At 31.3% G+C, this 16,666-nt stretch overlaps 1 protein-coding gene across 1 annotated transcript in view; it reads left to right on the top strand.

The window, feature by feature from the left end:
• The window catches only part of LOC125048596 (protein kinase C, brain isozyme), a 124,451-nt gene that overhangs the window by 90,850 nt on the left and 16,935 nt on the right, over window positions 1–16,666 (top strand). Inside the window, exons 2-3 of the mRNA XM_047647344.1 lie at window positions 10,432–10,463; window positions 13,254–13,336. Of these exons, the coding sequence (XP_047503300.1) occupies window positions 10,432–10,463; window positions 13,254–13,336 (115 nt within the window). The remainder of the gene's footprint in view (window positions 1–10,431; window positions 10,464–13,253; window positions 13,337–16,666) is intronic.

Genomic DNA, 16,666 nt, shown 5'->3' with positions numbered 1-16,666 from the left:
AGAAATATGTGTTTTTAGAATATATTTAATCAGATTGTTAAAATCTACACTAAACATTTAATCAATAAATTCGCAAACTCAATAGTAGTTGAACGTGACTGTACATGACCGTGCACTGTTATCACGTACCTTATTAGGTGCTAAGCCCTTAGCTGAGCGAGCATTCTTTAAAATATCCTCGTTTGTTCACATCTCGAGTACAATTGTTTGGAGAATTCACTCGTAAATGATCCTCTGAAACGTATGAGCTGAGGTATTTAATTATTTTAGATCATTTGTGAACTTGGGTTTTGATCTAATTAAAAGAGAATGGCTAGTAATTTTCTTTTATTATCGTTCTTCTACTGAATGAGTTCTCCGTATTTATTTAAGCTATGAGAGAAGTTCAACAAAGAAGTAATGTCATTTTATATAATATGTAATCTACCGAAAGTAATATTTAGTTACCATTTTTCCGAACTGATAAAACCTTTAGGAGCTTAAGTTTATAATAACGATTATAAGTTTTTGCCTGAGTTAATTTTATTGTTAATAACAATTAAAAGCTTTTAAAAACTTAATTTTTGCTAATAGTTCATTACTTCCTTCGATAACGTTTTTACATTTCACCAACGCCTAACATCTTATGCTGGAGCTTCTCTAATACTTATAACAAAAGTTCCAATAGCAAACACTTTATAAAAAGCTTTTCTACTCAGCTATACCTCTGATACTATCGCAGCCGGGCGCTAATAGTCTAGTCGACAAGTTGAAAATGGAACAAAATAGAGATACTACTCCTAAAATTATGTGCGATAGCTCATTGGATCCGGAATGACGTCTAGAAAAATGTGCTAAAAGCGTGTATTAGCACATAAAAAGTTGCAAAAGTTATAGACCATTAAAGATGAAAAAATAATGGCATTTAGTTTTTTGCCAATATTTAATAAACTATTAATATTTAAGAAATTTCAAATAAAGATTCTGAAAGAAGAGGAAATTTCTAATAAAAAACTCCTGACTCCCAGAACTCTATCTCCATTATTTATAATGTTAATTTAACGCTGAAAATAGGTCTGCGGGTGACATTTTTAGGATTCGCGCGTGGCGTCAAAAGCGACTACGGCACATTAATTAATTTATTTAAGGTATTGAATATTTTTTATTAAATTTGAAAAAATTATGGTGTGTTCTGAACACTATAATTAATTTATTCCCGTTGAAAATTTTACTTAAAGTTAATTTTTCAACAAGTTAAATAATTGTTAACTAACGAAATTTTCTCGAACGACCGTCTTAATTGTAAGTGAAAAAAAATGTTTAAATAATGGTCGTAAAAATATTTCGCTTCGTAGAGCCTTTCTTACATACATACTTAACAAGATCGTGCCATAAAAGTTAAAAAAATATTTATACTTTGTTTATAACAATTTTTTTACTTAAACAAAAACTTAAAAATCCATGTAATGATGTTAAAAAATTTTTTTTTTTCTCAATCATCATATAATCGTTTTTTTATTAATACAAGATATTTATTAATTTGCAAAAAAAAAAATTCCCGCCATTTGTTGATAATTTTTTTTTTTAAAAATTGACTAAATCAATATTTTTTAAAAAAAATTTAACACAACTTTATTACATTAAAAATTTTATGATTTTTAAAAAAAAAATTTTTCCTTCATAACAATTTTTTAATTGTTTATAATCGTTTTTTTTAATTTTCTATTGTTTAAATAATTAGTTATGAAATTTTTTTTTTCCTAAAAATCATAATTGATAGTCTTCTATAAAGTAACAGAAAAAAATTTTTTTTTAATCAACAATTCTATTGTTTATTAACTTACCAATTTGTTATAAACAAATATTCAACTTTCGTTTATTTTTTTTCTAAAACTTCTAAAATTAACAAAAACAACCATATATAACAAAGTATAGAAAAACAAAATTTTAATTTTAAATAAAAGTAATATTCATGATAATCAAAAAATTTACAAAAAAATTTTTTCTATACTTTGTTATATATGGTTGTTTTTGTTAATTTTAGAAGTTTTAGAAAAAAAATAAACAAAAGTTGAATATTTGTTTATAACAAATTGGTAAGTTAATAAACAATAGAATTGTTGATAAAAAAAAAAAATTTTTCTGTTACTTTATAGAAGACTGTCAATTATGATTGTTAGGAAAAAAAAAAATTTCTTAACTAATTATTTAAACAATAGAAAATTAAAAAAACGATTATAAACAATTAAAGATTGTTATTAAGGAAATTTTTTTTTTTTAAAAATCATAAAAATTTTAATGTAATAAAGTTGTGTTAAAATTTTTTTAAAAAATATTGATGTAATCAATTTGTATTAAAAAAAATTATCAACAAATGGCGGGAATTTTTTTTTTTGCAAATCAATAAATATCTTGTATTAATAAAAAAACGATTATATGATGATTGAGAAAAAAAAAAAAATTTTTAACATCATTACATGTATTTTTAAATTTTTTTTTAAGTAAAAAAATTGTTATAAACAAAGTATAAATATTTTTTTAACTTTTATGGCACGATCTTGTTAAGTATGTATGTAAGAAAGGCTCTACGAAGCGAAATATTTTTACGACCATTATTTTAAAAAAAATTTTCACTTACAAATAAGACGGTCGTTCGAGAAAATTTCGTTAGTTAACAATTATTTAACTTGTTGAAAAATTAACTTTAAGTAAAATTTTCAACGGGAATAAATTAATTATAGTGTTCAGAACACACCATAATTTTTTCAAATTTAAAAAAAAATATTCAATACCTTAAATAAATTAATTAATGTGCCGTAGTCGCTTTTGACGCCACGCGCGAATCCTAAAAATGTCACCCGCAGACCTATTTTCAGCGTTAAATTAACATTATAAATAATGGAGATAGAGTTCTGGGAGTCAGGAGTTTTTTATTAGAAATTTCCTCTTCTTTCAGAATCTTTATTTGAAATTTCTTAAATATTAATAGTTTATTAAATATTGGCAAAAAACTAAATGCCATTATTTTTTCATCTTTAATGGTCTATAACTTTTGCAATTTTTTATGTGCTAATACACGCTTTTAGCACATTTTTCTAGACGTCATTCCGGATCCAATGAGCTATCGCACATAATTTTAGGAGTAGTATCTCTATTTTGTTCCATTTTCAACTTGTCGACTAGACTACTAAGTGCGTAACGATGCCTGGGATAATCACGCTCAGCGGCGATAATTGAAGGCTCAAACCGTTCTATACGCTTTTATTTGCGATTGTACTTTATTTATATTTCAGATCTCTATTCCCTAGTTATATTAGTCTTTCAAAGCCTAATAGATGTTTTTAACAATCGTCCTAGACAATAATACTGATTTTCATGGAACAATTCATACATAAATAAATAAATCAGAGACGCTACAACCTCTTTAGGTCTGGGCTTCAGATTTCTTAATCTGTTTCATGATCATTTTTCAATCTAATAGGCAAGTAGGTGATCAGCCTCCAGTGCCTGACACACGCCGTCGACTTTTAGGGTCTAAGACATGTCGGTTTGGTCACGATGTTTTCCTTTACCGTTCGAGCGATTGTTAAATGCGCACATAGAAAGAAAGTCCATTGGTTCACAGTTGGGGATCGAACCTACGACCTCAGGTATGATAGTCGCACACTGAAGCCACTAGGCCAACACTGCTCTCACAATTCCTACATACATTGTTTTATACTTATTTATATAGTTATAACAAGAAAAACGACAATTTATTATTCCTATTTAAATTGATGACTCACACACAAGCCCGAATATATTCAAACCATTTTATATGTTAGAGTATATTGAAGCAAACAGAATTAAGCAAGCATCAACTTGTTATTACGTACTTAAGCAAAGTTTCGTCTTGGTAAAACTCATTACGCGAACGTCAAGTGACTCTGTGGTTTACATATTGTATGAAGGGATTTGTGATTGTTTGTTAATTAATTATATAGAACGAGCTAGCGAAACATGAGTTGTTCTTGTGGAGTGTGAGAGTCAGAGTTGTTCGGATAATACCTGCAGCTGAGTTTCATCATCGGACGTCTAATACGAAACTCCACCCGTATCACCTCGACGTCCGTCGATTCACAACGGAGCGTTTTTAAGGCACTTTTATGCCGCGCACCACCACCATGTGGAACTAGCTACCCACTGAAGTATTTCCGAGCCAATTCGACTTAGGGTTCTTCAAGAAAATAGCCTACCAATTCTTAAAAAGCCGGCAACGCACTCGCGAGCCATTGAGAGTGCCCCCTGTTCTATAAGAAAAAATAACATATTGATTGATTGGTATACTTGGATATTAAGAAAATCATAAAGGTTTATATAATACACTCTGTGTTGGTCTTCGTTTTTTAAATATTGGCATCCATACCTGCATACATAGTTACTAATGTGATTGAATAAATTTGATTGGATTCGACGAAATCGTGACGTCTAAGTACTAAGGAGTGCCTTGCGCAACAAGCCTCTTACTGCTCAGTGCTTTACATTACAGTATGGTATAGCTTTTAATGGACTCAGACTAATAGAAAGTAATTACATATTGTTATTCATGTATACATATTGTGACTAGAATTGCGCATGAAATAAATGTACTTTTATTTTACTATAGATTATTTTAGTGCGTAATAGATTTTTAAGTTTACATTTTTAATTGGTTCTCGATTACAATAAACGTTCATTATGAAAATTAATGATGATCAGAGATAAGGTGAAAATCATTATCGCTATTCAATAATCTATTATGGAGATTTCACTATATTACTGGATCCTTAGTAAATTTAATAAACAATAGTGTATAATGCGGTTTAATAACTAATCTATTTATTTATATATAATGTACATTGTACTTAAAAGTCTAGGCTAAGTGTGACATCGGCCTCATTGCTTATAATTCAATTGACTTTCTTCAAAGAAAGAGCGAGCCTGCGAGCCTTCTGGCAAATTTAGTGTCTATGGGCGGCTGTATGACTTAACTTAAACTTGAGGTAAGTCTCCTGGCCGTTTGCTCCCTGTTATATATAGCAAAATCGGACTTAGTTCTTCACTTAGCCAATTAATCTTAAATTAAATACTGAAATTATTACTAATTTGTAATAGTATATGACTAATATGTAGAACCATAATTAATATAATTGAACCTAAGGTCTTAAACTTTATAGCTTATACCGTATAAATAACGTGTAATTAAATGAATATTATACATAAACACGATAGTATCCAGTCAAACAATTGTTCCATTGATTCCATTATGATTATTCTGAACCCATATTTTTCACAAATAGACCGCTTTCAATATCCGCTCCGGCAGTCACGATATTGAGTTCGAATCTACGGATCTTTGTGTACTTTAGTATTATATTTACTATGTTATAGGACACGGTGACGCATTTGTTACGGAACAAAATGTTTCACTCATTTTTGTAATTCATTACAGTACATATTTAAGTCCCATATCCTACAGCCAACATTGTTAAAGAACGTATGATTTTCTTAAAGGTCCGTCCGGTCTAACGTTGTAATAATATCTGTGGGATTCATATCTTTATTTTTATGGGCAGCAATACATATGGGGCAATTAGACGCTAGTGTCCCATTTGTCACAAGTATTGGTTATGGACTTTATTTTTCTATTTGACCAAAAACTCCCCTAACCCTTTTCCTGACGATATCGCAGCGTTAATTACGGATTCACCGAACGTAAAAAAGCTTTAAAAGTGTGCATGTCATCGAAAATACCTCTTCGGAAAATTGAATTTTTCCGTGGATTTTTGTCAAAGAATTGCCTCGCGTATCTCTAGGTGGCTTATCAGTGCTTTGTGCTTCGAATTCTTTTACTCACAAAAAGTCACGTACAATAAAAGTGTGTTAGGTTCTTTAGTGAAGTAACCAGTTTTGGATTTTAATTTCTACGTGTTATATGCATGCATTTGCATTGGTCGTGACGCAATATATGACGGAACCGTAATATTGTAGATGCAAAATTGGACGAGGTGTGACTGAAATCTAAACGCCTTCCCCATATTTAAAAAAATATGTAACGGGATTTAACATATAATACAGTATATATATTATATACAGATACTTTTCGACAGATTTCGGCTTCTGTACGCCAGGAGTACAGATTGACTTGGCTGAAAACCTTCTAAAGCGTCTACTCTGCCATTTTTGGCAACGTTAAGCCTAATTATTTGAAAAACTATTAAAAACTGCTAATAATTTCGGACACTATATTGTAATGTACACCACGAAATGGCCTACTCCAATTCACACATATCTTGGCAAGTGTTGTGCGATAAATCCCCATTCGTTATGAATAAATATCATTGAACGTGAAATATTTGGTGTCGCATAATTTTAGTATTGTTAAAAGCTTATATATAGAATTTACAAAACAAACCTATCTTATGTTAATACTGTTTCTTACGAAGAGCTTCGTTTATTCTCATCTTTTTAATAAAAGCCGACAAAACGGTACAAAAAAATACAATTTTTCTTCTGTCACGCTATCTTCTGTCTTCATTTCTAAAGTTCATGTAAGTGTCGCCGCACAATATCCCTACAGGCTCAGCGCCTGAGTGACGGTAATACCCGGAAGGGACTTCATCGGACCAGCTAATAGGGGAACTGCCTCAAGGTCTTGTGCTATCCAATCTGCCAGTCACAATAAGTTTTTCTAAATTTTCTGGACCTCTACGGGTTACATGTCCAAAAAAACTCAGGATCAGTTGGTAACAAAGCGTCGAAAAACGAATTTTATCTCGTCTTAGTATGGATACGTTTGTTTTATTAGCAGTTAAGAGAATTATATTCATTCGCCTCCACATTTCAATAACATCTATTTTCCTCATTTCAGATATTCGTATAGTCCAAGATTCAGAGCTGTAAAGGAAACTCGGAAATATAGTCTCAAGCAATTTATTCTTTTTTTATGAGAAAGACCGCAACTTCCAAAAACGCAGAATTCTTATTCATTGTATGATAATTCAAAATTGATCTCTTATCGAAAGTTTTACCTTTGACATAGGAGCGAATTACATCATCGGAGCATAGCCAGCGGCTAGTAAAATGATTATACATAGGAATTTACCTTGCTTACATATCTTTTTATATAGGTGTTTAAAATAAAATTCCGATTAAATTATTGATATAGTGAAACAATTGGATTATAGCCAAGACCGCGTGTTAATAATGTCGACTAAATTACACTATTTTATATTAGTAAAGCATACAATGCCAGAGTTTATAGGACATCCGGTAATTTGTTGCTACGTGTAAATATTAAGGCACTTAGCTCAGGGTTATATAAATTCTACATACCCAACGCGTCTTGATAGGGAAATTTTTATACGAGAAAGTTGGGAGTTTAAATACAATTGTTTTTGGTGACAAGCATTTATTTCTTTTGTACTATTCGATTAAATAAATATCTATTAATACTTTATAGGCTTTGGTAACTGGGACCTACTACACATATGTAACTCAGGTGTCTAACGCAAATATTGCAGTGACTATAATTTATTAATAATGCAGCGTGATAAAAAGACGCTAGGACTCCGATCTGTGATTAATGATATACTTGTTTAACTAAAGTTATCGAAAACCAGAAATAATATACCTTTAACCATTTTAGTTATATTAATAAACGCGATTTAATTATATATACATAATGCTTTAATATTGTCTTCATTATCTTTATCTATACAGTTGTACCATATACATCTATCTATCCACTTGCGATGTAGTATTATTGAACTATTGGCATAAAATCGAGATCAGAATATTAACCCAGGAACGGATTAAATAGGAAAATTAAGCAGTGTGAACAGGAAACCATAAATAATGTCAATATGATTTATTCAAAGTATCATAAGATGCGGTTGAGCAGGTAACGAGGAATTGAAATAAGTTATAAATTACATTCTATCTATTCGAGATTTGGTCCCGTGCCAGGGATCCCTTACTAATGTTTATCGATCAACTTGTATTCTATAGGTGAAAAGTGACGTGACTTTTCACATTATTATTAGTTTTAAAAAATGTTATGTTAATCGTTAACAACGGCTCTTCCATCTTATGGTAGTCAAAAAAATGTCTGTACGATATAGCAAACTTAAGTATTGCGGGGAAAGATTTTCAAATGTACGAAATATGTGAACCTCAAAAAACATGATTTTATTATTAAATATATTTTTGAGTGCCTCATAAAGGCTCATAATGGTTATTCTAATCTAGTATTAAATATTAAGAGTTAATGTAAGGCCCGTTTTCCAATTTGTATTTATGTCACAATATCATAAAAACTACTACTATTTCGCTTTTTTTAAGATCATTAATGAAACATTATTGTAGTAGGACTAATTTATTTTTCCTAATTAAAGTGAAAAAGTTTTCTCTTCAAGGATAATACTAATTTAAACTAAACAAAAATACCTGAAATCGTAAAAAAATTAAACAAATAGTACTATCATTTAGCGCATACGTCGAAGTAACGAACCGTTTCAAGATTCTGATTGCTCCCGGGACTCATAGAATATTTCCACGAAAGGGTTCCTCGTGTCTACTCAAGGGTAGCTAATACTCTACCCCTTGAAGCCTTATTGAATTTTTAGTGGTTTACGTGAGAGAATGTATATATTTTTCCATTAAGAACAGATATAAAGTACTGAAGAATACACAACACAATTTTTGTTATAATTCTGTTCTTTATAAATTCGTTTGATTAGATGCACATGAAGCTTCGGTACGAGGCAATAATCACATTATGTTGACCCTTCCTGACCTGTGATGTGTAATAAGACTGTCACTGTTTTCACTAGAACAGCCTGGAGAAACATTTAATATCTGTTTTTTGTACCATCCGACAGTTCAGATTTTGATGTATTGATGCGTTCTCTATTCTCTCTACAGATAACATTTGCACACTTTGTAGATGAAACTTCTATTCTCGCTGTCAATGTCAACGCAGCCAACTTATCTGTGGAAGTAATTCTTTTAGCTAACAGCTATTCATCATTTCATATGTCAACCGTGAATGGAATATGCCATGCGACACATTGCGCGCTTAAGTAGTTTTTGTAAGCGATGTGGAATATTAATGCGTGTATCTTGTATGTTTCTATATGTGAGAATATTACTTTAATCTATCTATATACATTCTATGTCCTAGTGGCTGTCGGCCCGATTTAATCCTGTGGTCGTGTATTTAAACGTACATTCTACAAGCCAAAAACGGATACGACATAAATTTGAAAGAGATTATTTATCACAACTATGAAATCATTCAGTTTAAGACAAGTATATTATTTTTGCGTAAATAACAACGCGTTCCCTTTAGTATTACGTGGTACACATATAATATACGTAAATTGATGGCTACCTAGATCTCTCAACAGTGCCTAGATAGTCTGTATCGCGCACATTGTTCAAACATCTCATTGTTCCGGCGATGTCGACTGAAAGCGTGTCACTGCTTAGTTTTATTGTAGACAAGTACTTAGTTTAAATTAAACACATTTTTATCCGATTTACGCGTTTTTTTATGGCCACGTTGTATTTATTTTGCTTTGTAGATATTACTTATTACCATTAATATATTAAAGTTTTTATGATTAAATAGTATTTGAATCGATAAATAGGCAAGCTTTTATTGCAAACCGATATTTACTTTCGGCTAGAGTTTTTCTTTACAATATGCGTAAAATTTCATATCTGGTAATAGTAGTTATTTTTTATATTATGCCTATATATGCGGAATATTAAAGTAATAATCTTAAAGAAAATACAAAAGTTATAACATTACTCCGCAGAAATCCAGCATTTATGTAACAATATGGCCTTAGAATTTTTACGATAACTGCCTCTAAGTGCCAGCACACGCCGCGATTATAATATTATCTCCATAAAGCGCCTCTTACTTTATTAAACCCGTCTTGAATATTCGTGAAATTCTTTTATCAGAGCAGTATGTTGAACGTGTATATGGGGTATTGTTTTCTTAGCGTTGCGAAAGTGTACAATTTTATATGAATTACAATTTAGTCTTCACTATAATAATACCATTTACATCTGTTATTGTTCTATATTTGTTTCGGACACGTTTCGTCTATCTTATTTTCTGATATATCGTTGAATTTCATTAAATCATTGCTTAGAGATAACTTCATATATCATAGAATAAGGTGAATCTTAGATAAGACTGGCGTTTCCAAACATGCAGATGATAATGTCATTTGTTTTGCATTAAATGCACACGAATCATAACCTGATACGTAGCTATAAAATGTTGTAATTAATAAGTTAATGGTATATATAAAGTTCGTTATTATCATTATACAATGTCATATTATAATTGAATTTGATTTTATATGAAATGTTTTACTTGTGCTAAAAATAAACGATATTTTCTCTTTGTTACAGGGGATTTGGAAAACAAGGCTTTCAGTGTCAAGGTGAGATTTTCTACGTCTTCTATCGGAAGTAATAAGAGTGAGGTTCAGTAACGAACTTAGCGCGAACTGACTCTTGTATGTCAAAATCGATCATTTACGTTCATATTTATATTTAGAGACACTAAAAGTCCCATTTATTTTAAATAATAAATATATTACGAGGGGTGATCCAAAAGTAATGATAATCAATATGAAATAAGGATATTTTAAGCAAAAAAAAAATTTATTTCTCTACATAGTCTCCTAGCAAGTCAATACATTTAGTCCATCTGTTTTCTAAACCCATAATTCCCTTTGAAAAAAATTATTTGTCTTGACCCTCGAAAAACTCTACAGCAGTCTTCACCTCGCTATCGTCGTCAAATTTTTTGCCTCGGAGGTATTCCTTGAGCCGAGGAAAGAGGTAAAAGTCACTGGGAGCCAGGTCTGGCGAATAGGGTGGGTGTTCGAGCAATTCGAATCCCGTTTTTTGAATGGCAGCCATCGCAACGGCGGCTTTGTGAGACGGTGCGTTGTCTTGGTGGAACAACACTCCAGCTCTGAGTTTGCCTCGTCTTTTTTGTTTGATGGCCTCCCGCAATCTTCTTATTTGGTCTGCGTAGTAAGAGCCTGTAATAGTGGCTCCTTTTTCCAAGTATTCCACCATTATAATTCCATCGGCGTCCCAAAAAACGGACGCCATAACCTTTCCTGCCGAACTTGACACCTTGAATTTCTTCGGCGTCGGGAGGAGGCTCGTTTCCAAGTCCTTGACTGTTGTTTAGTTTCCGGATCAAAATGATGGATCCAGGTCAAGAAACAAAAAATTTTCCTGATCCGTCTGGAACTTTTTGAAATTCGCCCTCGAATTGTCTACTCTATTTTTCTTTTGCTCGTCGGTTAACATTCTCGGCACCCAACGCGCAGAGACCTTTTTCATATTCAGCTCGTTTGCAAAGATTCTTTGAACACTGCCATATAAGATCCCTGTGATCTTAGCTACATGCCTTATGGTCACTCTTCGATCTGCCAATACGACATCTTCGACTTTTGTAACGTTTTCCGCATTGAGGGACGTGGATGGGCGTCCCTCGCGATGTTCATCTTCTGTGGATGTTCTACCCAGCTTGAACTCCTTTGCCTAGCTCGCAACTGTGGAATATAGAGGAGCAGAGTCCCCCAATGTTTCCACTAGGTCGCTGTGTATGTCTTTGGTAGACATTTTTTTCAAAAAGAAGTACTTTATGACAGCTCTGATTTCGTTTTTCTCCATTTTGATGTTTACTTTCCGTCTGTTCGTATTCAAATGAACGTACCTCCCGGAAATCGTGGCCTATTTATATGATTTTTTTATGCTGAACTAGTGGATATATGAGGAAGCTAAAACAATTTTTTTCATATTTTTATATGCTCTACAAATAACCGATTATCATTACTTTTGGATCACCCCTCGTATTTATATATATTTTAAATAATAAAAATAATTAAATATCTTTTCATTTATTAAGATTAGTATATGTTTAAAGTCGTATCGATTAATTCACTTTAGTCGATGAAATAAGCAGGTCACCTCACTATAGAGCTAAAAGTGACAGATGTCAAATGTGATCTACTAAATTGTTACTCTAGTGTATGCCAAGTTTATATTTACTATAAAAACAGATAGTGTTGCATGATATAATATACAAATACAAAGAAAACTAAAATAATTTAACCACACTAATTAATTAAATTATTAGTTGTTCAAAAGGAAAATACGTGCGGTATTTTAATTTTGAATTATATTTATTTTATTCAAAAATAAATTAGCTTTTTTCCCCTTGTAGTTTCAGATGATATAAATATGTTTTTGTCAAGAACAACGTTTCTGAATACGATTATAAACACTTGGCTTGGCCGCAATTCGGCTTAGCCTGAACTTCGACCGACTCTAAATCTTACCCTAAGGCTAGAAGAATAATATACATTAGATTGTAATCTAATATATAACATTCTTCACAATGTCACAGTGTTCAACACACAATGTCACAACATTCATGTCACAATGTTCGTTCCCATACTCCTTCGAAACGGCTCGACCGATTCTTATGAAATTTTTTATGCAAATTCAGTATGTCTGAGAATCGGACAACATCTATTTTTCATCCCCCTAAATATTAAGGGTGGTCCCACTCCTAAATTTTTATTTTTTAGACAATACTTTTTGTTTTTATTTTTTAAATTGTCACCCCTCTACGATCAACCCCTATTTATTTATTATAGTACATAGATAGTTATTGAACTAAAAAGAAGTTTCATAGAAATAATATATGTACATGGCAAAACGACGTTTGCCGGTGAGCTAGTATTATTGCATAATTTCAATCGGATTTAAGTTAATATATCAAATCAAAATACGTTTATTCAATTTAGATGCTTCTTAGAGCATGCTTATGAATGTCAACAACGTTTACAAAATTCACGAAAGAGCAGGACTACGCCATCCGTTCGCAAAACTACCAGGAGGCCTTGTTCTGAGAAGAACGGGCAAGAAACTCAGCAAGTTTTGCCCTCCCTTTACATTACAATTATTCAAAGGAAAATGTCATAAACCACAACGTCATTAAAGTTACATAAGTAAAAAAAATAAAAATCTGTTCTGTGATTTACCACATTCACCATTACACACATTTTCATAACACTTCAAAGATAACAAATCAAATTATAAGAATATAATTAGAACTATTATTATTATAGTAAAGAGCCTTGAAAAAGAAGTTTTTCTATAAACTATTTGACTACTGCATGGCATAAGACCTTTTTTATTTCCAGTATGCAGTTTCGTGGTCCACAAAAGATGCCACGAGTATGTTACGTTTACGTGTCCCGGTGCAGACAAGGGGGCCGATTCCGACGTAAGTAAACATTTAGTTAGTAATTCGTCTAATGCTACGAAATCACCGAGATCTTTGAAATTGTTTATAACCAACTAAAATAAAATACTGCTAATACTGTCTATAAAGACTATTTTTTTGTGCTTAAATCCTTATATTCAACTTTTGAGAGTAGTTCTAAAATAATAGATTTGATTACGTTTTAATATTAATGCTGCATCTGATGAGATTTATGTGCTAGTTTATTGATGATAATACAATTTTTATTTGTAAAGTTACGTTAAAGATCTGACTTCTAATTTATATCTAATACGCTTAAATATATTTGAGTAATAATACATATTTCATATTACATTTAAATAGTAAATTTACAATACATTCGCATTCTTTAACTAAAATTAACAATAACTAGTCTGGCCAAAATTTCTGTTGCAAATGAAATTTTTTTCAACTTTTTAATTATTTTGAATCTGGAACACGTATATTATTTTTAAAACTTCGTGTTCATTATCAAATTACAATATGGACAAAGTGGGTATGGAGCCGTTGGTCATATTCCAGACACTTCAAAAGCTATCAGCCGTATGTTCATATATCGTACTATCAACGACACTGCTCTAAACGACACGGCGACTTTGAGTGTCTTAATAGCAAAAAAATAAATAAATAAATCTTTGGAGCAAGCAATGGCGAAATTTCCCTTAGAAACAGTGCGTAAATTCATAGATGCGTGCCCAAATTGATTAAAGGCCTGTTTAAAGTCCAAAGTCGAATAGAATATTTATATACTTTTTTGCTGAGACTTTAATAAATATGTAGGTATAAATTTTTATAATATTATATTACTTCATTAAAAAAAATACATTTTCATTTTTAACAGAACTCACGGCTGGATTAGGTATATATATTGTGCACGAGATATTATGGTACGGAATGGTATTTTCTACGCGATTGAGGATCACTAGAATTTTGTTTACCCGAAACAATATAAAATCCTATTGGAGCATATTTTTGCATCTGTTTGCCATAATAAACCAGAGCGTGGTTTGTTCTTTGAAGGTGATCAAATAGCGGAATTGGTTATGCGCTTACGCACGATGTAAAAATAGTATCTTCAGGTTTTTATTAACATTTGATAACAGATACATGTCAATAGTATTTTAAAAAACAAACAGCTGAATAGCTGTTAGTTTGTAATTTAATTTTATATTTTATCGTGACTGAATTAAAAATGGGCCTATTAATGAAAAACTAAATTTTCTGTAAACAAGGATCTGTACGGTAAATATTTTTTGAGAAGATTTATTTTCGAAATTGCCAAATTACCTTATGGAAAGTAGGGTAAGGTATGAATATGAAAATGCGGGAATCGGGCTGTAGGGATTGGAAAATCGATCCTTTTGATAGAATAAAGGGTTTATGTATTAAATAATAAATCTGATACCGTCCAAAATAAACATTGTATACTATTCACGTTATTTTACTACTTAACCGCTGTCAACGATTTTAGGTTATCAGATAGACAGCCATGAAAATTAACTGTTGGAATATATTTCTTATTAAATAATACTTATACAAATTACATGGAACGCTTTGCATTTAGTAAGAGAATTGCCTTAATCAATTTTATTGTAAAGTACCAAGAATTTATGCGTCTATATTATTCTAATTAAACGAACATTTATTCCAAACGAGAACCATAAATTATACTCGTAGCTCTAAATATAATATTATTGTTGTAGATAATTAATTCTGTAGCAGCTGTAAAAATATTAAGTTATTTAGAAAGGTCAAACGAAAAGTCAAAAGTCTAGCTTTTTATTATTCATTTGCGAATTCGAAAGCAAAATATTAAAACGTAGCCATTATGCTAAGATCCTGTTGGCGTAATAGACCAGTGCAGATAGCCTTTAAAATAAATAAAAAGTGAAAAAAATTACAGTAGGATGAAACCCATTAGAAAAGCAGGGGAATATGATCAAAATGATAGGAAAAATAAATTACGGTCGATCTGAGGTCGGGAAGGGGTAGGGGGGGAGTTTTAAGGGTAAAAAACGGTTTATCTCGATTTCCGGCAAAACTACAAGTTCTATCGAAAAAAGTTAAATGGCAAAGTTGGAGGTAATAAAAAGATCTAAAACTTTTGTATTCACACATTTTTCACATAACCTCAAAATTTATGTGAAAAATTCAAAAAACCAAGTTTTTGGTTTTTTATTTTTATCTTTAACAAAAATATTATTTTTTTAACGAAATTTGGTGAAAACTTACCTTTCTATGTCCCAAATACACTGTAATTTATTTGATTAAAAATATTTATTTGTTCACCTTATTTTGAATTAATATCGAAAAAACACCCTAATTTTCAATCGAAAATTCTGACGTCAAAATTTCACCTTTTTTCATAAAGTTGGTGTGCTTTCAGTTCGTTGAAATCTCTACTTTCCTATGGTAAAAAAATATTTATATATTACCATAGTAAATCTTCTCAGAAAACGCAAAAAATCGTATGCAGTAACGCCCAGACCTGTCATCCCCTTCCTTACTTCTCTATGAATCTTCTTTAAATTATAATCAGATGCCATTTAACTTTCTTCGATAGGACTTTTAGTTTTGCCGGAAATCGAGATAAACCGTTTTTTACCCTTAAAACTGCCCCCCCTACCCCTTCCCGACCTCAGATCGACCGTAATTTATTTTTCCTTTCATTTTGATCATATTCCCGTGCTTTTCTAATGGGTTTCATCCTACTGTAATTTTTTTAGGTTTCAAAAATTATCGGCACTGGTCTATAATACATAGACATACTAAATAAACTTTAGCTTTAAACAATGCGGTAATTTAGTAAAGATTTATCATATTAGTTTAGATTCAATTATAAAATAAAATCGTAAAATTGTAATTCACCTCAATCAGGTTTTTTTGAAGTCGGCGGGTGAAAGCCGTCCATAAGGCTTTCGCCTCTCTTCCTTCCTTAAATCAGACAACATACAAATATCTGATTACGCTGCACTATTTACTGCAGATAGTTATTATAATATTATAATCTACCATTACGAAAACCTAATGGACGACGTGTGCGAGAGTAATGTATGTAATTTATTTAGAATAAAAAGTGTCTTTGTAGATAATAATTAATCAATTACTTAACTGTTACATCACATAACTATGTTTTATCTGTGAGCCAGTTATGCTGAATAGTTGATAAGTAAATAAAGTAAGGGTCTTAAGAAGTACTTTTACGAAGATATACTGATTGATGCAAATCCTTTGACCACCGTAAGCAATATTGTTTTATTATTACATTGATTTAAGCTATATTTGGTGTAGTTTTATTGAGTGCCCTATAAT

The sequence above is a fragment of the Pieris napi genome, chromosome 4 (assembly GCF_905475465.1).
Source record: "Pieris napi chromosome 4, ilPieNapi1.2, whole genome shotgun sequence".
NCBI classification, from domain to species: domain Eukaryota; kingdom Metazoa; phylum Arthropoda; class Insecta; order Lepidoptera; family Pieridae; genus Pieris; species Pieris napi.
Note: the sequence above shows the minus strand (reverse complement) of the source record. Positions and strands in the feature narration are given on the sequence as shown.